The 23086-nt window shown below is 41.2% G+C and overlaps 2 protein-coding genes across 2 annotated transcripts in view; one reads left to right on the forward strand and one right to left on the reverse strand.

Moving 5' to 3' along the window:
• MIA3 (MIA SH3 domain ER export factor 3) overlaps window positions 1-895 on the forward strand; it is a 31050-nt gene extending 30155 nt beyond the window's left edge. Inside the window, exon 28 of the mRNA XM_026844640.1 lies at window positions 1-895. Within this exon, the coding sequence (XP_026700441.1) occupies window positions 1-332 (332 nt within the window). The 3' untranslated portion in view covers window positions 333-895.
• AIDA (axin interactor, dorsalization associated) overlaps window positions 788-23086 on the reverse strand; it is a 27931-nt gene continuing 5632 nt past the window's right edge. Inside the window, 9 exon segments of the mRNA XM_026844246.1 lie at window positions 788-4268; window positions 5204-5321; window positions 5783-5905; window positions 8686-8808; window positions 11481-11492; window positions 13198-13304; window positions 13756-13819; window positions 19442-19496; window positions 21648-21701. Coding sequence (XP_026700047.1) covers window positions 4172-4268; window positions 5204-5321; window positions 5783-5905; window positions 8686-8808; window positions 11481-11492; window positions 13198-13304; window positions 13756-13819; window positions 19442-19496; window positions 21648-21701 — 753 coding nt within the window. The 3' untranslated portion in view covers window positions 788-4171.

The raw sequence follows: 23086 nt of genomic DNA on the forward strand, positions 1-23086 counted from the left end.
TTCGTGGTCCTCCCTTGCCACCTCCAGCTGCAAGAGATTTCTTACCTGGCCCACCCTTAGGAATGAGAGATCTGCCTCCTGGCCCGCTACCACCTCCTCCAGATCCAAGAGGCTACGGACGTGGGCACCCTCCTTTTCGACCCCTTGGTCCTCCTGGCCCAAGAGATTATCCTCCAGGCCCTCGGCTACCCCCACCTGCTTCAAGAGACTATACGCCTTCTCCCAGCAGAGACTTGCCACCGTCGGGACCTAGAGACTACCCGGCAGGGCCCCCCCAGCCCGCACCCGCGGGCCCAAAGGACTACACACAGCCTCCCGTGCAGAAACCCTGACTGCAGCCTCGGGTCAGCAGCTCAACCCAGTGGACTCTAGCGCACTTCCTGCAGTCAGGATTTTAGGAAATGGCTCTCTACGTGAAGCCATTCGTCTCATTTCAGTATATTTCAGCTTTTGCAGGATTAATTTTTATCCAATTGCTACAGACGTCTTATGTGCATTTATGATCACCTTAAACTCATCCATCCTCTTGGGCTGCAAGAACCATTTTGTGATGGGACTTGAACCTACTCTAAACGTGCAATAGAAAGGAAGTACCTGTGTGGCTAGTTTTAATTAAATGTAGCCTCTGTAACCAGTTGGTGAATGAACTAATTCCGTGAAAAATGTAAATCAAATCATTTCCTGTGGAAATAATTTTTGAGTAAAATGCTCTCCTACCTGCCTTCTCCATCACATCATTAAGCTGCAGTTATTGTAGGCCAGGGGTTTACATGAGGACTGTGAGGTGGTTTGTTTTTTTAAAAAAGATGCCTGGTCAGAGATCAGAAGCACAAATGACACTGTATTCAAAGGAAGGTTATAATAAAAAGCAAAATTCCTTTTGCTAAACCCTGAAGGCTTTGTTTCAGTGCCATTTTTTGTTCAGAAAGGACATTCGTTCAGTAATTTAGCTGGAGAATACCACAGCTGTGACCAAGTTCAAGAACCAAATCAAGGCTGAAAAACTGCTGCTGCTGTTGCAAGGTAATGATGGTGTTAGCCTTACGCTGAGCTAGCCCAGCATGCTGTGAGCCTGCTTCACGTAACTAGGACCATGGGGGAGACAGCCCTCCTCAGCTGGAGGGCAGTACCGAGCTGGAAACCTCCAGGAAGTTGTGCAGGTAGCTTGGAAATAGAGGTGAACACTCCAGAATTCTAGAAACTATGAGATTTTGTAATTGCTTTCTGCTTCTGAGACTGGCTTGCAGTGTTAAGCAAGGTTTGAGAGCTGACTTTTCATCTTAGTATTTAAGACCAATTCAACTTAGCAGTAAGGTTGTATTTTTACAGCCTTTTCTCTTACTTAAAGTAGTTTTTCCTAATGTGGAATAGGTGCATGTAAACCATATCAACCTCTCTTGCTTTAAATCTGTTTGCATACATGGAACAGCTTTACAAACACCCTCTGTTTGTAGATGTTCAAGAAAGTCCCTGAATGTGTTTAGTACAAGGGTGAGCATGTAGTATTTGGCACTGCAGCCCCTTACTTATCTACACACTAAGGTTTTTCAGAAGCACTCTGTGTAAAGGTAAGTCTGAGGGAGGGGGGAAAAAAAGGGAAAACGACTAGGAAGAATAAAAACCCCTACTGAAAGGCCATTACAGCTTTACTGCTGAATTACAAGCAGCAATTAGACTTGCCGTCTAGGTGTTACATTCTTACAGTACATGTATAAGCTTTTAGATGTAAGATGAAAGATAAGACAGAACATCACTAAAGTGTAAGACAATACAAGAGCTTCTGTTGTGAGGAGTAGTAGTCCTTTCAGTGAAAGACAGTTCACAAAAAACACAAAGGATAGAAACAACTTTAAAAATGGTATTTCACACTCTACAGACATTAATTCACAACTAGTTAAATACAAAGCTCTACTGTGTATTTAACAAAAATACTTCAAAGTTGACATGTCATATAACTGGAGTTAATACAGACAGCTACAACGTGGGGAGTCAGGGGAAGCAGCTGAAAGGGAGAGGGGGGGCTGTAGTTCAAGTGCGAGTTGTGGCTGACGACACACTGCTGGACATTCGTGTTGCTCTCAAAGGCGGGTTCTGCAGGCTCCGGCTCTCCTACCCCAGCACCAAGCTTTGCTGTGTTTAGCGTCTCCTCCCCTGCCCACCCCAGAGCTGGGTGGGGTGCGGGGACACACCTGAGGGCAGTGGCTTTCACCGGCCCTGCACGCTGCCAGCAGCCGGCACGGGAGGGTGCAGAGCCGGGACAGAGCCCCGGGATCCGCCCTGCGGTGATGCTCTATGCTGCGGCTTGCGAGGAGGTCGGGGGGCAGAGCCAGCCAGGGACCATGGGCAGTAACACGGCAACTGACCGAGCTTGGATTTAGTTGCAACCACAGACCCATGCTGTGCTTTATCCTCTTAGAGAGTCCAAAGGATGATTTTTTAATTTTTTTAAGAATGCATGTATCGTCCTTTCATCTGGTACCCTGAATGCTGCATTCAGTGGTATTTCCAGAATACCTAGGGAAATCTTCAGGGCTTGATATTCAGTGTATCAGATGTAATACCATGGGTAAAGACCTGCACACAGGAAAATTCAATTGCACTTTTTTCCCCCCCCTTCCAACCAACAGTGGAATGTGAGGAAGAGTTGCTGACTTTTGTCATAACACCTAAATAATATCATCCCTAGTTACATCAGAACAGAGGGAAGGCAAGAAGATAAGGACATTCAAAAATAGCTTTTTATCCTAATCAGTGTGGTAAAGCCAAAAATGCTGAACACCTGTCTCTAGCCAGACAAATACATTATGCTTTAATGGATGTTACTTTTTCTCATGGTAACAATGTGGGGTTACATGACAGAAAAAGGGAATTGATGATACATCTGCATCAAGACTGTTTAAAATAAACCTACTATTTGGCACTATTTTGTGAACTGGGTCTTCTGTTAGCATAGCAGAGTATTTAGGCACTAGTTAGATATGAAAGAAGTATATAAAACCTTAAAGTATTATATTAAATATCCACACAAACATAGGAAAGATTTGACTGGGTTCTACTTCTGTCCCTTTATTTGGTCAAAAGGTGAATGCAAGTGTGTCATAATAAGCCAATGTCCTGCAGCTTATTACACACCAAATCAAAAATATAGAAAATAAATGATAATCCTATCTACTTACATAAAAAGGTAATTTTTAGAGTAAGTTTCCAGACTTGCACAAAATATGCAGAAAACTGCATACAATCAGTTTCCGTAAGAACAGCAGTTTCATGTAAAAGGTGGGTCAACCTGCTAGCCAGATCTACTTTACCAAAAGCTCTGGAAAACTGACACTTGAACACTGAAGGGCCTGTCCTGCTGTCACTGACATGGTGCAACACCCACCACCACCACGATGAAGCATTGGAGAAAGCCCCTCTCCCTCCCCTGCCCACCTTTGCAAATCACTCTGTGACAAGATACAGAAAAATTATCTCTATTAGGGAGTGATGGTGATTTAAAGGGTTGTAACATGTATCCAAAACTCAGTAGGAATGAATGAGACAAGGCTGTTAAAATCATAGTTCAGTGTTCTCATCTGCAGTTGTCTTCCTCCTGGCCTGACCAAAGCAGACCAGCTGAGGAACCCTTCTGTGGCCACCCCGCTTGACCCAGCACCTGCCTCTCCCTCACTTCAAATCACTGCAGTACCTCAAGCTCCTTCCGGACCCCCACATCTTCCTCACAGTCTATTGCCACCCAGCCCGCTGCAGAGGACTCCAAAATGCAGATGAGAGGAACTACAATAGCACAGCAAGTGTAAACAGTTAGTAGGCCTGCCACATCTTTATTGCTACAGGTTCGGCAAAGGGGCAAGTCTCCAACCTTGGGTGGAGTTTGAGGCAAAAGGATAATAACGGTTAAGATAAAAGGTGATGAACAGCAAAATTAGGAAAAAGCAGTCAACGTATTTCAGGGCTCTCAGAAAAACCTGCATGTGGAAGGTACTGAAAAAAATCTTGCATGCGGGTGGTAGGCTTGCCTCTGACCCTGAAGTAGTGCTGTGCAGTGTGTGATGGTCCCGGCTGACCTACTGGCATGAATACAGTTGTGTTCCTGCCCCTTGAAGGCTAAGGCTACTACACACAGCTACCGCGACTTGTGGTTCAGTTCACAGAAGTCTCACAACTAGGGTCATTCCTTGTGCAATGTTTGATGGAGGTGAAGGTAAAGTGGTTTCTTGGTCAACAGTTGCAATTTCTTCCTTTTAAAGTCAGTGGGTTTTTTGTACCTGTAACCATAAGAAAGTAAGTTAATCCAAGGACTAAGGGCTGCGCAGGAAGATGAAAACATTCTAGAAAGCTTGTCCTGTACAGATCTTATTACTGTGATCTTTAAACACATCTGACAAGACTTACTGGAAGCAACAATAATGAGTACATTTACAGGAAGAAACTCAAACCAGTATTTTCTCTGGATTAGTATTTTTACAAAAAGATTTCAATTTTTAAATTAATGTAAGGATTGTGTAAGGAGGATTCCCAATATAATTATTCTGGAGTGTAGGAGCTGCAGTTATCAGTTAGTACTTCATAAGTATTCCAGCTCGCTCAGACTAAGCACTCTTCCTAGAGAGACCCAGAATTGCAAGGTTCACCCTCTTCCTGAAAAAAGCTCTCAAAACCCTTGCTCAGACCTTCAGCCACACTGTAAGGGTAGGATGCACATCATAACCACTGCAGCATAATGGCTTCACCTATTTCTTTGTATGCTTAGAATGGGAAAAAACACAACCACCCAACAGTGCTTTCAAGTGTTCATAAAATTCAGTTGCAAATCAGTATCCCATGTCTCAAATCAGACTCCTTTACAGAAGTATGGTACCAAAAGATTATGTAAATTGATTTTTTTTTTTAAATACAGCTGATCTGACACTCAAGCTAAGGTAAAAATTAAAATCTCCCATGCAAAATTTGTTAACTTCAGATAAAATTTTAGTTACAAACACCAGCATTTTATTTGGAAATAGTCTAGTTTTAGACAAGGTCTCTAGCCATTTTATTTGCCAAAAAGCATTTTTATCTTCCTTTTTTTATTAAAAATAGAATATTCCTTATGAATGTCAATCTAATGAAGATGCTTTCCTTGCTGCACCAAGCCACACATCGTAACTGAAGTCTAGTTCATTTTCTCTGTCATTGGCATCTATAATTGCAAGTCACTTACAGTTCTATAACAATTGCCCCAGGTTTAATTTCATCCATCTCCATGAAAGCAAAGCACTTGGTGCTAGTAAACCTTTTCTTAGGCTTGTAGTGTTTGAATTCAAAGAAAATAGCTGCACCTAGAGTGGAAAATGGTTAACAGAAAAGTTAGCAATTATGGCCCAGAGTTATCTGAAAACGTATCTGCCATTAAGATGCTCTACATGCATTGGAAGGAATTCTCTCCAACGCTTCTGTTATTTACTAAAAAGCTATACCATGTCCTCACAATGGTCACCACACTCACAACAGCTTGTACTCTTTGCTCATTTATTCGTAGCCCGGTAACAGTCCAAAGAAGGTGATAAAGCAGCTCAATACCTGTGTGATAGAGCAGACTGCTGCATTTTTCTCTTTTCATTCCTCTCTTGTCTGCAACTCATCACAATGACCGATTTGAAAGGGACAGGATGCAAAGGTCTATTTTTATCCTTGTCTGCAGCAGCAGCTCAGGCACAACCAGTTTATTAGATCAGGAGCAGCCCAGTGTCTACACTTTCAAAGCTCCTGGGCCCCGTTTCAGGTCTCTGATACTACATACCTTTTGTTAGTTTTTCAATGTGTTTCTGAATCTCAATGTCCACATTAAAATGGACATATGTATCCTCCTTCCTCAAAGCCACAGGAGTATCTTGCACAGGAGTCAGATCTATCCCATTCAAATCTGCAGGAAAGAAACAGCATGAGAATGGCTGAAGCTTCTCAGACTTTAAAGGTCCTTCTTCAAGAGATTTATGAATCACTCATACTGTCACAAAAAGTTAATGCACACCTGGATTTTTCCCCTAAATTTAAAAAAAGAGGCAATTTTGCCCCTTCACAGTCAGTGCATTTTCTTTTTGATTGCAACTCAAATGTAGGTAAAAGTTCTGACATTATTTAAGATGAAAATTTGGAATTATTCCTCTTTTTATTTTTAAAAACACATTTTTTTGTGCTACCAGCAAAGGATTCCATTCCCTCTGCAAGCAAGACTCCAGCAGAGCTTCAGCAGCTGAACTGGCAGAATGGGATACGCACCAAAGGCTGCCCTCCACACAGGTTCTGGGTGGCACAGCTGGCACATCTTATACAAGCTTTACTCTATGCCCTGCTCTGCTGCCTAGCCTCAACGTACATCATTATTCTTGTTTTTCCCACAGGCAGAGGAATGGTGGGGCCATGGGTTGCACTCCAGCTCTCAGCACCGGCCACCGATTGTGCTGCTCTGGCACAGCCAGCACGGATGATATTGTTTCTCACTAAGCCTCTGCTGTTTACACAGGTATATTTGTCCTCTTACTCTCTATCCTCTCATTAGGGACCCCTTTTCCTCAGGTGGAGCAAAGTTGCTAACAACGTGGCCAAGATTACAAGTGCAGAGCACGTGCATCGTGCCTGGGGTACAGGCTGAGGCTGGGGCCCTGGAGCACCACTGATGCTCTTCATCCAGGGAGTGGGCTGAGACCACCAATGTTGCATCAGGAACAAACCTCCCTCCAAACCTGTGGAAGAGCAGCCTGGTATAGAACCAAGAAAAACATCTATTAAGTGTCTTCAGACTCGTACCAAGGACAAAATGGCTTTTCAGAATTACTTTTCCTCACCAAAAATCTTGAGAAATAAAGTATAAAAAGACACTGTTAGCAGACTAGGTGATAGCCCACCCCCACACGCACACTTTTTGATACTATTTTCTACATCGTTACTTGGCAGTCACCATTTATAGGAGCTTGCAAATAGAGCACCACATGTTAACAGAAAGACTTGTCGGGAACGCAAACCTAGCAATATACAGTCTCTCTTAGCTCTAGAAAGGAAGTGAGAGCTAGCTCTGAAGGCAAGCAACAGTTTTAATAATACCTAATAAGTTAAGACAGACAAACAATTTGGTGGCAAGAAACAACAAATGTTTGCTTTACAAGTTCTGAGAAGTTCCAGGATCCAGTGTTAGAACCCTGTTGGGGTGGTATTTTTCTGATGGCCAAGAGAAACTCAGCATGAAAGAATTAAATTTGATTAAACCCACATCTACCCAGCTAGCCTCACCACTGAAGTCATCCATCCCTCAGCTTTCCGGCATACTAGAGGCAAAGGAAGATCCACAAGTGACTAGAGAAATGGAGCCCAAAGAGCAGTTATACAATATAAAAATAATGCTGCAAACCTAAGGCAACACCATAAACAAAGAAATACTGCATGTTTCCAAGACTGAAAACACAATGAGGCAGTTGTATCAGTGGGGGAAGGCAAAAGTCATGTTCTGGCTTCTGCCCCAACCAGGTGACTCCTCAAATATCCAGAGAGAAGTGGAAGGTTTCATCGTTGAAAAAAATCAGAGGAAGTGGGATTAGATAAAGCTTTCTATCTATACATTTTGGCAAGTAACACTTGAGAATATCACTGGGATTCAAGTCCCATTCACTACCGTGACCCTTACTTCTGCCAAAGAACTTGTCTGGTGGAGGAAGCACCTGATCACACATCTCAAGTATTTCATTCCTAGGTTTGGTATTCAATACCACATCTAAAGAGGACACATATAAGGTTGCTATCACAACTGAACATAACTAGAGGCTGTTGGCTCAGCTACAGATTTTTATATGATAAACCAAAAAAAAAAAGGTCATATCTCAAAAGATTGTAAAGATAAGCAGAAGTCAAGCAGGGCAGGTTAAGGGTAAGCAATTCTGACTTCAGGGGCTTCTTGCTAAGAAATGCAAAATGGGGAAGAGGCAGATGCTCCCACTAAAAAGTCTAAATACCAAAAATCTCAGCCTCAAGCAAAAGACATGAACGATGCTGTCATCTGAAACAGTGAGAAATCCTAATGTTGCCTATCCTGGACAGAGAGAGAGGTTCTTCCAGATTCACGGAGGCTCTCAGAGGGGGAGGCTGTTAGCCCACCAGGCTTTGGCTGAAATATTTCACTGCCAAGGCTAAAACATATTTTATATTTTACTTCACTTGCAAGCTTTGCTTCTCAGTTTCACCCATTCCTTTAAACCTTAAGTCCTAGTAAGATGATCTTTGTTGTACTAAAAAAAAATAGTTTAATAACAGGGCAAGAACGGAGACAGTAGGCTGTGGTTCACCATCTCCAGAAATCCCAGAGACCAGTACGTTGGGGAATACAAGCAGTCTGAACAGATCTGTACTTAAGAATCAGCTGAAGAAGCTGGAAAAGGGATGTACAGCCTGCCAAGTCACTGATACTCAGCTCCCAGCATGGGAAGGCATCCCAGAGTGGAGTGCACAGTCTCCTGCAGTGATTCACCTCCTAGTATCTCTAAAATACAGAGTTTTTCCACCCTTGATTAAAGCAGAAGCCTGAAGTCCACAATAGAAAATGCAAGTAACAACAAATATTTTTCCCAGCAGGCTGGAAAAAAAAATAATCAATACATCTTTCAGAAAACACGCTCTCCAAACTAGAAATGAGGATCCAGGAACAGAAATCATTACCCTTTACACTGACTGTGATGTAAGGATCAATGCACTGCCCAGCATCTTTCAGACCAATTTTCTCTATGTTGATGGTGAGTAATGTCATCCCGGGTTCAGATGGCAATCTGGGTAATAAAGTACCTGGAAAGAGTAAAGCATATTATTAACCCTTTGTGTCATCTTACAGCAGAGGCCTTGCTTATCCCATCATCTCTTACGGAAGACGCTGTTCTTATGGGGTTCAAAGCCCAAGGATTCATATCCCAATAGTACACAGCATGATGGGCAAGTCTGTGTGTACACACAACATCATTTGACAGATTTCAGAGCCCACACCAAAAAACCCCAGGACTGCCTCAAGTCAAATGAATTCTTAAAAAACTATTGCTGTAAGAACAGAGAGGAGATTTGTTTAAAGTGTTCTTTCTTGCTCTCATGAAGAGTAATTCATTCATGGAATTTACTTTTATAATTTTTAAGGATTAAATTGTGGAGGCTGGATTCAATCTGCAGTTGCAGGAAGTTCAGATACTTAATCAGGAGTTCCACCCCACTGAACATGACTTGGCTTCATGTTCAACATTTAGACCAGGAGAACAAGAAAGAAAATGGCATTGTTGCAAATCCCACTGGTCATGAAGGGAACCAAAAAAGAGATTATTAATTATTTAAATTCTACTAGCCTCTATTTCAATGAAAAGAAAAAAAAATAAAAACCAACCAAAAAACTCCCAAAACCTCCCAAGTTCCCTTCTGCCTGAAGGAAGGAGTTCCCAGCTCTGCATCAAGAACATTTAGCATCAAAACTTCGTGGTCATAGTAAATGAATCCTCACAGTGCTGAGGAAGCAGTGCAACTGGCAAGGCATCCAAACTGTTCAAACTCATTAAAAGCCATGAGATTGTCATCAACAATGGAGTAGGTTTCTTCATGCTGATTTTAGCAAAAACTGGCAGGCTTCAAGCATCTCTCCAGTATTAGATGAACAAGCACCAAGACAGAAAATGCTTTCACCCAAGATCAAGTTTGATTTAAAGTTTTGGTTTTCTAATTAAAAAAAAAAAATTATCCGAAGGCTTGAGATCTAAACAAAGTAATAGTTTCCTCTGACAAGTCCAATACAGATTTTACTTGATACTTTTTTTCCCCTCTTGATCCGCTTGAGGAGCTGGAGAACCAAGTTTTTATCTTATTAGAGAGACTGGCTTTGCAAGAGACCATGTATTCCAGATTTCATGAGCATTCCCACACCCAGTTCCTCTTTCAGTATCGTCAGCAAGACCTGAATTCACATCTGTATTTCCTGTCCTGGCTGCTAGCAGACTCATGACCTCCAAGGTACTGTGTCCACAGACCCTTCACAACATATCCCACCATTCTGAAGTAATGGGACAGGCTTCTGACTACAGTATGAGAAATGTTAAAAAGCAAACTTATTAGAGCACACCTATTTCTGCAAAGGACCATACACGCTCTAGCTAATCTTGCTGTTTCTCTTGAACAGGTGTTCAAAGACAGAGTTCCTATTTCAATCTAAATGAAGGTAGAAGTAAGCAGGTATTCTCTTTCGCACGAAACTTTGCTCTGCCGTCTTTCAGTTGTCTCCTAAAAGCAATGTCACCCCCCAAGAGCCAAGAACAACTGTATCCTTCAGTTTTCCTATCCATCACTCAAAGGGACTAAGTGATGGGACAGCTGACAGAAAAATCAGCTGAATGATGCATTAGACTGGCATTTATTATAAAGTTATTGGTTCAAGAAAAATTATTCTATTCTTGAAAAATGCTTTCCAGAATGTGTGAAACTGCAGAGTTGCAATGAACAGAAAAGTCAAGCTCACTTCCAGCAGATAAGAGAATCATAGGACAGATGGTCTCCAAGGAACACGGCTTCCTTTCTGCCTCAGGAGGAACAGCCAAGACAGCAATGGACTAATAAAGCAGCTGACTAGCCTGTCTCATGCAAGCCACAACCACCCAAGCAGGTCTTTTGCTGAAACCTCTGTAGTCATTTCAGATGGCAGCCATTAGCTGATGGTACCCTTTTCTAAAGTATAACTTTCCTAGGGCTGGACATTGCACTGCCAGGCTGCCACCACAGCCAGGGCCTGTTAGCTTTCAGCAGGCTCACACTGAGGCTTTTTACGAGAAAACTGCCAGCCATTTCAGACAACCACAGGTGCCAGACGAGGAAGGAAACATCTACAAATTAAATGTGTCCTCCTACAAATGCATTTCATATACACAAAGGTGAGCCAACCCAACAGCCCACTGCTACCAAGACACTGGCATTCATTCTCTCTGTTCTCAAACCCTAATTCAGAGAAAGGGGAAAAATTGACAAGTGTCCTCCTGGGTTCACAAACAGAAATGGTTCACAGAAGAATCCACCGACCGTACAGCACTGGAATAAAGAATTATATAACCAGAAGAAAAGCAGGAAACCTTTGCTGTTAGAGACAGCAAGCCATTGGTCAGTTCAGCTCCATACAGCACAGAAGTCTAACTACCCCATAAAATGTGTATTCCACTAAAGAAAATATAGCTACATCTACCTTTGGCTACACTGCAAGTCAGAATGTCTTTATTTAGCACAGCAGGACTTCTAGAGAGCTATGTAAGGTGCATCACCAAATATGACCTCCCCTTTTTCCGGTACTGAAGGCAAATTAAGGTACACACACAGATGCCTAGTACTATGATTGTTACCAAAGACTGAATTTTGAACGTTGAAACTAAGAGCTGAATGAAAAACATCACAACTACATGAATATGATCAAAGAAATAACTGTATATACTAAAAGGTTATCATACCTTCATTGGCTCCTGGGTTAGATGAATGGTGCAATGTGATAACGATGAAGCCATGCATGTAGAAGACAAGACCATGATCAGTTAGACAATACAGTTAGGCACTATGGATTAAAGGCATATAGAAGCAAAGAGTACAACACAGTTCTATCCATTCAATATGGAAAGTCCACTTTACTTATAAGGCTCACCCCAGAAGGCTGCAAACTGCTTTGGCTTAAGCCTCATCACCCAGTGAAGAGCAACAGATCAACCTCCAAATCAGGTAAGAACCACACTAATTAACATTCAGTGGGAACAAGATCTGTGCTCAAGCAGTGCAAAACCACCTTAGGGGTTTAGATTATTGTAGCTGTGGGAAAGTTTTCTGATTTTTTTTTGTTTGCGTTAAGGTAAAGTCAGATAAGGTAAAATATCAGTAAATTCAGGAGCTGCTCTCACCACTTCTTAAAAGCATAGTCTTACTGAGGAATAATTCTGTAAGAAAGTATATGCACCAAACCTCTCCTCTTTCTGATTTGGCTACCCCACTTCTTCGAAAATGACTTAACTGTAAACTTCATCTGTCTATCATGAACACAGATTCCTTCTCAGTCATGCACACAATTTCTATGTCCACTGTATGCATACAGCTCTAATGGGTTGCACAGAGGCAACTGTTGGCACTATGGTAATGGTCACAGACTTATTGATTCACCACCTCACCAAAAGCTACTTAAAGTCTCTCTGCTGTACTTTGGACTGACAGAATGCATCTTCATAAATGGATTAATCATAGTGAATAACAAGGATCAAAATAGTAAACTTCAGTAAAATATCACAATATATTATAGCCTATTTGTGAACTTAGCATAAACAACTATAGACTGTGTGTAGCTACATCAGTGTGGCCTGCAGGGATGATATTCAGTAGCATGCATTGTCTCAGATCTAAGGACAGAGACGTGTTTTCTCCAGGCGTAAGTAACGCAACACCCCAGCTCTTTTGACTGTAATTCCAGTACTAGTTTCCCTACTTGTTATCTCCTTCCTGAAATATGAAGTTTGCCAACCCACTCCGAAACTAGAAACTTGTTTCTTCTGCAAAGAAACTACACCAGGCACCAAAAGAACCTGTTAGAACATCCTAATCCTTTACTTAGCAAGTTGTCAAAAGCTGAAGTTACAGGAAGACCTTCTCTAGAATCTGTAGGTATATCCAGTTCTACAGTTGCTTTCACATGCACAAGGATTTAAGCTATCAAAACCAAAGCTACCCCTCTTTATCTTCCCAGAGCTTGGCTTTAGCCTAAGCCATTGTCTCACCAGACTATGCAACACAAAAATAATCAGCAACAGCTTATTACGTCTCTAGCACAATGTTGTAGAAGACACATTGCCACAATTTACATTTGAATGCATTTGAAACACTTCACACAGAATGGTTAAGAAAATGCAGGAATGAAAATACTAAGTTTGAACAAGGAATAAAGGCTAATTATTTGAGGGAGATGGTACCACCCTCACAGATTATCTATACAACTGTTTTGCAGTAAGATACTGTTTGCTGAGAAAAAACGTCCACTGGCCACCTTCGTGGTTCTCCAATATGGCATTAGAGTTTCCATTAGTCTGTTGCTCCTCACCCAAACTTTTCAAATCACAGCTGGAAAAGGGGGCTTCTCAGAGACAGAACTTACACATGGTGCTTAGGCTGGCATGAGAAGGCTAGTGCCCCTACCTGGAACTCTAGCAGGAAAAGAGTCTGGAGACCCTGCTCCAGCTCCTCCTTCCTCATCATCCTCCTCAAACTCTAAGTGTTCCTCTTCTCCAGGTGCTAAAATCTTCCTGTAAAACAGAGAAAGAAGAATGAGACCAAAAAATCATTCATCATCTGGGTTTCAACTACAATTCAGCATCTAAGTATAGAGCAGGAGCAAGATCCTTTAAAGTAATTTCATACTTGTTATGAACAACTACCTGTACCTACAGACTCTAACAGAGATTGCAGGAGCTCAGCCCAACCAAAAGCATAGAGTCTAAAACCAAGAGATAATACTGGCAATTTCAGAGAGATGTAGGGATGTATGAAGTCCTGACTTTACCAAAACCATGGACTTGATTTTTAGTGGTACCTAGACAAACAGAATTCAAAATACTCTTACTAACCAGGTTACCCAAAGCAGTACAGCAAGTAGGTGGCTCTAGAAATTCTAATGTTACAGATGTACACCAGGTTCCAGGCTATGCTCCCTTTCAGATACACAACTGTACACGAAGTGACCCAGTTCTCTCTTACCTGAGTGGGACAGGCTGAACATCAAAGGGGAACTCCTTATTGTAAGTGAGGATATTCTTTAAGACTGCAAAGAGGGGGGGGAAAAAAGAATCTGTATCCATAAACAAGCATTAATTCTACTGCTTTACACAGCTATGTCCATTCTCACAGCATCTTCACACACACACAAATAATAGTAGTTAAAAAATAATCAGATCATACAAAAAAAACCCCACCCCACACTTCTCTCATATCTTAAACACCAGTACAGTCCTGATCAGAGCTATATCGCTATAACATTCATACAGGCTAACTGCAACTCCATACATAATCACCACCACACTTACACAGACAGGGAAGATACATGCAGTAATAACCAAAAGCACAATGAGAGAAAGCCACAGGCTCCACAGGCTCTTTGGTGGCTATTGAAAGGAGGGTGGTACCGTTACGGGCATCAGCTACAAACAGACCAAAGTCTCCAGAACTGACACACTTAAGCACACACGTAGGCTGCACATTCAGACAAACACAGTGGGAGTCCAAGCATGCTCGTAACACATAGTTGAGATTTCTTACTTCTTCATGCATGTGTTTTGGGGTTTTTATTTTGGTGGTGTTGGGGTTTTATTTGTTTTTCTACCCGCAGATGTCTGGGCAGATTGGCAATATTCAGAAGAGACACGGTACAACATCTGAGCATCAAGCCCTAGAGACACTGACTATACTCTCCAGCACGCAGTGGAGAATGGCTTTGCCATTTATATTAGAAGCTTACTCAAGTTTTAGTAATTACAACTTTAGCTGTTATTTCCAAAAGCATTTACCAGTAAAAGCAAAACTTCCAAAAGCATGTGAAAGAAATAAGCATTTCGTGATGGCTAAAGGGCCTAAAAACTAACATGTGAACACCTGCAGGGAGAAGCACTCTCCCACCAGACAGTGAGTATCCCAGATTTGGTAGGGGGAGAGTAGGTAGAAAAACCGAGTCCTCTCACTGAGCCCCACTTTGCAATAAGCCCTCTCAGAGCACTAGAAATCCCCTATACGACTACTGAATGAGAAGTGTTTTAAAACAATGTTAAGATGACACAAATACCCAGAGGTACTTAAGTACCAGTTATGTTTAAGGAATCACTGCCACGCCCCTCTGTACACTTCAATTCAGCCAGTGTAGGGAAGCTTCCCTGTCTGTCTTCATATTCACATCACTCAGCATGAGCTCCACCATTAGCTTACCAGGCACCACATGAATGCTACAATTAATAAAGAATCCCTCAGGGAAACTATAAAGAACCCAAATAATCTTTCCAGCCTTTGCTCATTCTGATTTTTTTTTTTTTTCTGATTTCTATACCACCACCTGAGACATTAGATACTGTCTGACTCCAGCTGGACACAATACAGATACATAAAAAGCTTTAATTTGCCTTCAGTCAGAGATGTGACAGACAAAACTGGTGCCAAGTCTCTCTCTCTCTCCAAAGACTTCTGCTTGGAGGGATCAGTAAATGCAGATCTCACCATGGTGGCAAAGAATCACAGCCACTTCCCAACAGAAAAGCAGCTGAGGTTCAGGAAAAGAAGGGGATTTTTATCACACTCAGAATTCCCCAGCTCTTCAAGAGCTACGTCATACCAGAGACAGAAAGTGAAACTGCCCCATGCATAAAAATCTCAGTAAAGCACGATCTCTTACAGTCATAGACACGTTATACAGAAGCAATAGAAATTACAGCAGTTCTCCTCCCATCTGCCAAAGGTTGGTAATCACTAGATTCCCCTCTTCCCAGAAACCAGTTTCTCTGACTACATGACTGAACATCTCCTGAAAAAAACCTTCTAGTAATAGATCTCAGTCGTCACTAGAGGGCACAAAATACGCCACTGATACAGCACAGGAAAAAGGGAAACCGTTTTACAGCGCCTAAAATCTCGATGCTGCCTGGAGGCAGAGCTGAGCATACACCCTCCTGCAGCCACGCACAGGGGTGTTGGTACCAAAGCTGCCCACGGGAGCACGCTGCTTTCAGGGGTCCTGGCGGTGTTGGTAACGAGGGTGACGCTAAATGGCTAGCTCAGAAACACTTCTGGAAACATGACCCAGAACCTCCTGCCTTTTGCAGCTGAAAGCCGTGGATCAAGTTTTTAAAAAAGCCTTCAACTCTGTCTCATCACCAATAGCAAGTAATTTTGCAAAGTTGTAATATGGCAATTTACTAAACTGCTCCTTTAAACATCAGGAGAAGAAGTGGATGTAGAGCATTCAGCCTGGTGAAATACTTAAAAGTCACTAAGAAAAAAGCAAAGCAGTAAACCAGCAATGCAACAATCATCCTCTGAGGAAGAGGAAAATCCTCTTTACATCTATCACAAGTGTGAGTTTCTGTTCATTTAAATAAAAATAACCACATCACAGAAAAAAACGTTAGGTTACGAAGAACAGGAATCTCCCTTGCAATATTAAGTCACCCAAGCTTTAAGAGGTTGGTTTGGTCTTTTGTGGGTTTTGTTTTTAAAAACACACATTGCCTCTGGGGGAAAGAGCACTTCCCCTCTGTAATACCACTGCTGAGAACAGGACTCGCAGAAAGTTCTCCATGCGTATAACTAATAGGCAGATCTCAGCATCATGGCCTCCATTTATGTGGCTTTTCCAATAGAAATCTTAAAAATACCATTCTGCAGGATCTCGTGCAGAAACTGCCTTTTCTTTTGTGACAGTGGACAATATCACATTGATTTTATCAGCAGTTGGCTCTCTCTCAAGATTTCAAAAGAAATTATAAACATGAGCTGTAAGACCAGTACACACTTGGTAAAGACCTCTGTTCATTTTAATTCTTAGTGACAGCCTATGATACCTGTATTTTAAATAGACAAAACAAAATAATTCCGACACCAAGCTCCCCAGTACACACCAGTATCTACTTCTCTTATAATACATATACACTGAGTTTGAAATTAGTTGCTTAGTGGCTAGAATTATCACACACACAGGCACACAAGATGTCCTAGCCTATCCATTTATAATGTGTATTATAACACCAGTGTAAGTTTTCACAAGAAAAGGATTTGTGAGATCCACTGTGTTAGCAATGATTTCACACAGTGTAGTCTCAAAAGAACTATTTGTATGTATGGACCCTCCTGTAGCATTATTCTAGCACAAAAGATTCGGTGACAAATCCTATAAACAAACAAAAGTAGCCAACTGCTCCACTTTCCAAGCAGCGTGAAATGCAAGCTTAAGTAGGAAAAGTTAGAACTTGACAACACAAGATATATCTTTTAAAAAAATGTTAAATCTAAGGGCCCTGGTTGTTATAACAACAGAGTTCTCTGCCACTTTGACAGCTTCAGGCACAAAAGTAATTAAAACAAGCCAAATTGTGTGAATAGCTGTTTTCATTCCACCCTAACAAAATGGCTTGACTTAACAAAGGAATCACTTGTTTGCATTGCCAGCCCAGATTTTTTTAGCTTTTTCTGGTAGAATGCAAGAGAAAATTAACAACACACAAATTAAAACACTTCACGGTATATTTTATGAAATGGCTGTGGTGTTGGCCTGATTAATATTTACTCTATTCAAGATATACTTAAAAACCACAAAACAAAGGCACAATTCAGAGAGAAAGAGGCCAGAACAATTCAAGTCAGACAGCAGCATTAAGAACATCAATGTTTAATTGTTGTTGTAGAAGCACCCGGTCTCCTCCAAGGAAAATAACTCAGTGTCTTTGAAAACTGATGGCCACACACTCTTCCCCAGTTTTAATATAGTTGCTTGTCGTAGGAGGCGTGGGCTGAATACACTTCACGCTGTTGAACAGGTTTTTTGACAGCTAAAAATCAATTGTCTGACAGAGGGCAAGATAAGCCACAGGACTGCTGCACCGTAATTGAAATTTTGGCTTTTAAAGAAAGGAGTTGCAGCTGAGGGAACTGGGGTTGTTCAGTCTGGAGAAGAGTAGGCTGAGGGGAGACCTCATCGCCCTCTACAGCTACCTGAAAGGAGGTTGCAGAGAGCTGGGGATGAGTCTCTTTAACCAAGTAACAAGTGATAGGACAAGAGGGAATGGCCTCAAGTTGTGCCAGGGAATGTTTAGACCGGATATTAGGAAGCATTTCTTTCCAGAAGGGGTTGTTAGGTGTTGGAATGGGCTGCCCAGGGTGGTGGAGTCCCCATCCCTGGAGGTGTTTAAAAGTCAGGTCGACATAGCACTGAGGGATATGGTGTAGTTGGGAATGGTCAGCGTTAGGTTAATGGTTGGACTGGATGATCTTCAAGGTCTTTTCCAATCTAGATGATTCGGTGGCTCTGTGATTCTGAGGTATTTCAAAGGAAGCCTTAGGTCTGTTGGCAGAATGTAAATTCTGACTAAACCCTTCAACAGTCACTTTTGATTTGTAGAACAGTTTGATCCATTAAAATACGATTTCTCTCCCTTCCATCATTCAGTCACTCATAGAGCATTTGTACAATGGAGTCTAAAATCCAGTCATTAAGAGATTACATTTAAAATACGTTGTAAAGTAGGAGTATCTATACAAAATAATCCCAAATCAGAGGATGCAGAGGCCAGACATGCAACATAGAAATTGAGAGAGACCTAATACTTCCAGCGCATAGTTAAACCCTTTACTGAGTTATGGTTTTCACAAACCTAGCAGTCTTGTAACGCACCTTCACTTTCCATTTTTAGGGAACAGTTTAAAAGTATTTGGACTATATTTTGGTAGAGACATTAGGAAGCTCAGTTCAGTGCCCTGCTTCTTGACAAGCTTCCCTGTCAAGAAGCAGGATCCTGTGCTGGTTACTTAGAGAATGGGAGTGCAGAGAAGCTCAACTTATTAATGAAGTGGAAACTCTTGCCTGCCCATTATTTATCCCCAACACCCCCCTTAATAATACATTTGTGACAGAAGCAAAATAAAATCAGCTTTTACCAGCATGAAAGAAGCTCTTCCACATCCCCTGTTCCCAAAGAACTGTAGAAACATTAGCATTTAGGATAGTATTATGAGCTCTGATCTTAAGGATGCTTTGAGAACAAAGTGGCCAGCATTATGGGAAGGAAAATGTAGCAGACAAATAGATACCTCCCACATGAAAAAGCTATTTCTGGACTGACATAGCAAAACCTGACCTGGGATCAGTTGGAAAAAAACACCACCACACAAAACCCTTCAAAGACTGACTCACATCCTCAATTTGACTCTTAACTTCATTAGTCTGGTAGCATTACAGTGGTAGGTGACAGGTGATTTGTTACCATGAGCACAAGTTAAATATTTTTAGAAGAAAAAAATAAATTTCGTTCTGCAAGGAGGAAGACCTCAAAGTGTTAAAATTCTGTTCAAATAAGAAATGTGCAGGTAAATTTTCCATCTGATTATATACTGTACCACTGACAGCTCAAATTACTATTTTGTGCAAAAATTAACAGCACCCAGAAAATTACTTATTTGAGAATAAAGATGAATACATTATCTGAAACATGAGGACTACTATACTATATCCACAATACACTCCTTAACACACATCAGGTTTTTTTCTACATGGTAACAGATTTTTGGAAGAACCACCTAAATCCAGCTTTACTGTCAAACCACATTGTGGTCAGTCAGTATTCACGCTGCTGTCATATTTTCCACTGTAACGATAAACATCACTCACTTAAAATACAAAGATACTACTTACTTGGTTCCAACTTCTTCAGATCCTCAAGCTTAAATTCATCCTGTGATTGAGCAGACTAGGACATTACAAAGAGAGAGTTAGATCTCAGTATGCACCTTCCCCTCAGACCTACCATATCTTAGAATAAGCATGCAAAGTACTTCATTCAAGCATGTCAGGTTACTCCAGAGCTATAATCTAAAAAACCCAGACAAAATCTCCATAAACGAGGCTAGGTGCACAGGGAAAATGGAAAGTACATTACTTCTCATTTATTGAGAACAAACCTATCCCATGGTCCAAGCTCTAATGCAAGATAAATATTTTTAAAGCAACTAGCTGTTCTTCCATACAGGAAGACTACATACTACACACAGGAGCATTAAGACAGAGGAACTTGTTTTAATTCTGCCCCAATCAAGTTGTTCTGAAGCAAGATCAGTGGTAAGACTGCACTGCAAAGTAATGGTCCAACAGGAGCATTCACAGTTCAAGACACACGTCCAACATTGCACCACTGTCAGAAATTACAGTATAGAAGATGAGTTTGACAAAACACTCAGCTAAGAGCCCACTGCAAATGGAAGAGAGATTCCCATCTCTTTCCAACTTTGATGATGCAGTTTCCTTACCTATGTGTAGCACATGCCTGCCCCTCAGTAAGCCTATTTGACTTACTAACTCAATGGAAGAGTTTCTCATGTTTTATATCTGAGGTGGTTCACCAACAGTTTGGTAAGCTGAACTAGCCTATTCTGAGACATAAGTGGCAGAGCTGGCATAAGAAAAGTGGAGCAATAAGAGGACTGGCACTGGACATTCTCTTTTAGGCAGAAGATCAGGTCTTCCTCATTGTGCCATTGCACCCTTCGCATCTCTTAAAGAAATATTGAAAACAGTGGGTAATCTTGAGGCCTGACATTTGTTTTTTCTTGATTTTGCCTAAGTGTCAACAGGGACCTTCTGCAAGACTACAGAAGGACAGTAAAGCAGCTACACCCATACTGTTAGAAGAATAGGAAAAGATGACCACACTCACTAACTGCTTTAATCTCTGCTAAGAAACCATAACAGAACTGCAGCAAGCAAAACACGCCCCAAAGTGAAGTGGATGAGAAGTTCTAGTACCCTCACACAAAGTTATAAAATCCTTGAGTTACTGCCAAGGAATGAACAAGGAAGGCTGTTCTTGCAAGGCATCATCTCTTCAGTTTGGCAAGTTATAACGTTGCTGCATCTTCTGCTGTTGCTCTGAGATGTGACCTGACCCGTGAAGCTGTCCCACAGTGGAACACACCTGCCCTCATCACAAAGTCACTGATAACAAGTCCAACACTGTTCAAACACCCCAGGTTAGATAAGAATTGGAAGATGGGTAGAGTTAATCAAATAATTATTCAAACACTGTACAACCTCGAAACTGGTCAGCTCCCTTATTAGTCCAGCTCCAGCATGTTGCCTAAATTGTCACTGTATCCCAGCCTCTCAGACAATTGAAGGTGCTGCACCTTGTACAGCAACGTGAAGTACTCAGGAACACTGCTGTGTGTATCCTGATGCAAAATTTGCCTGTCATCACTCTTTGTTGGAAAAGAGGTAATCCAGTAACCCAAACCTTGCTTCAATTGATTCATCCTTCCCGCATCCACACTCTTCTCAATTTCTCTCATTTCCCTTTTTGTTTTGGGGATTGTGCTGAGAGAAAAAGAAATTCCATTTCCATCTACTTTCAGTCCAGAAAGGAGCCCAAAGAGTAGCTTCTGAATCATTATTTTCACACATTTGCCTACAGCACTGACAGTTTTCATGACTGCTGTATTTTTTTTTTCTACACACACATTTTTCCTCTTGCTCTGTTACAATTTGTGAAGCCACAGCACTAGTGCAAGGGTCACTCCAGGGATCTTTTTACTCTTGCACACAGGTTAGGAAGACAAACCAATCAGTTCTGAAGGAGGAAACCGAGAAAAAGAACAAAAGATGTAAAATCTGCAGTTAAACTCCTGTGCAAACCCTAATACATGCTAATACAAGTAAGCACTTAAAGGTTTTTAAGGCAGCCACCTGGGGCGTTCATGTTGACAACCTGGAGAGTCCAAGTGTTCAAGGGTTTGTTCACTCTGTTTTCAGAGGTTTTGGCAATGTCTGAAGACACTAATCTAGCTTTAAAGAGCTCTACAGTTACCTATTGCTAAAGTATGAAGTCGCATAGGAAACAGAGCTATACCTGTAAAGCTGCACTTCTCAGTTCCAAGCATGTTGCAATTTTAGCTATAGTTTTCTGAAATGAAAAAAAAAAAACTTCATTTAGTACTGAAATTGTATTCTTCCACATGCACATTTTAAAAAAAATATAAATATGAACAACTGCTTTTTCTTGTGAAGATTTCAGATTTATTATCCAGTACCAGATCATTCAGCATCAAAAGCTTTTTTATACACAAGCAAGAGTTTTTTGAAAGCACAATAGATGAAACAGACATCTGCCACTTAGCTCCCCACCCACAACTCATCAACACAGATGGAGGTCATTCACTCAACAGAAACTGTAATAATGCCTACCACGTCATAAATTGTTTATAAACGCAACTGCTCTGAAATGATAGGGAAGATAAAAAAAAACAACCCAAACCAACCAGTGTATTACCTTCTGAGAATCTCAGTGGTTTGTTCTAATTTGCCCTTTTAGGAGTCATGCCTACAGTTCCTCTATTGGGCTTCTCAGCAGATCAAGTCAAGCCTCCTCAGAAGTTACAGAAGCCTAGTATCTCAGCACTGAAAAAAATACAGTCCGCTTTTGTGGGTTTTGGTAGGAGAGGAAGTATAAAGGTGGATTATTTTTCTAACTTTCTATTTTTGTAATGTTAAGATACTTAAACTCTGAGTAAAGCACGAAATATATTCTTTGATTCAAACTTGTAAGCTATCTAAAATATCCATGAGCAGAACTGTGAAGTAATTTCTCATTTTCATTTAAAAATGTAAAAGAGAAGGAAGGGCTTCAAAATAGCCCACTGCTAGCAGTCTTACTTTGAAGACAATTCTACTTAAGCTTTTATGTCTCAAAATCAGAAGCTCCAGCGAGTCACATTTGTTTCTATTACTACCAGCTGAAAGGAGGAGTTAAGACTCCCATAACCGACATCAAATGGACACAGCTGCACAGTATATGTTACCTTGCCTGACCATCATAAGTTTGTTCATTAACTAAAAGGTTTTAGTGAAGAAAAACTAGGACTATCTACAGAGATAAGGGCCAAACAGAATTCAAAATGCTCCATGGAACATTTATAGTGCAAGAAAAACAAGAACAGTGAAGCTACAAAGAAAAGCAGTTTATTTTCAAAGTTCCCCCACCCTCCCAGAAGGAAGATTAAACTTGAAATATGCACCTGTATCTCATTTTCTCCTCTTGAATCAGACAGTATAAAAACAGCTCCCCCCATGCTGGATTCAAGGGAAGGAAAAGATTTCCTAGAGCACAACTCAAGCAAAACTTCAAGAGTATGGGCACCTGGCAAGTAACACAGTATCAGTCAAAAGCTCAAACTTCCCTTTAAAGGAGGGTTGCATATTAGGGTTCCAAGAGGTTTGTAGCAACAGATAAAAACTAGGCCATGCTTTCACAGCTACCTTCCCCAGTCACCTGCCCTGACTCTCCTACAA

This window comes from Athene cunicularia (genome assembly GCF_003259725.1).
Source record: "Athene cunicularia isolate RWA chromosome 3 unlocalized genomic scaffold, athCun1 chr3_part1, whole genome shotgun sequence".
Taxonomy (NCBI): Eukaryota; Metazoa; Chordata; class Aves; order Strigiformes; family Strigidae; genus Athene; species Athene cunicularia.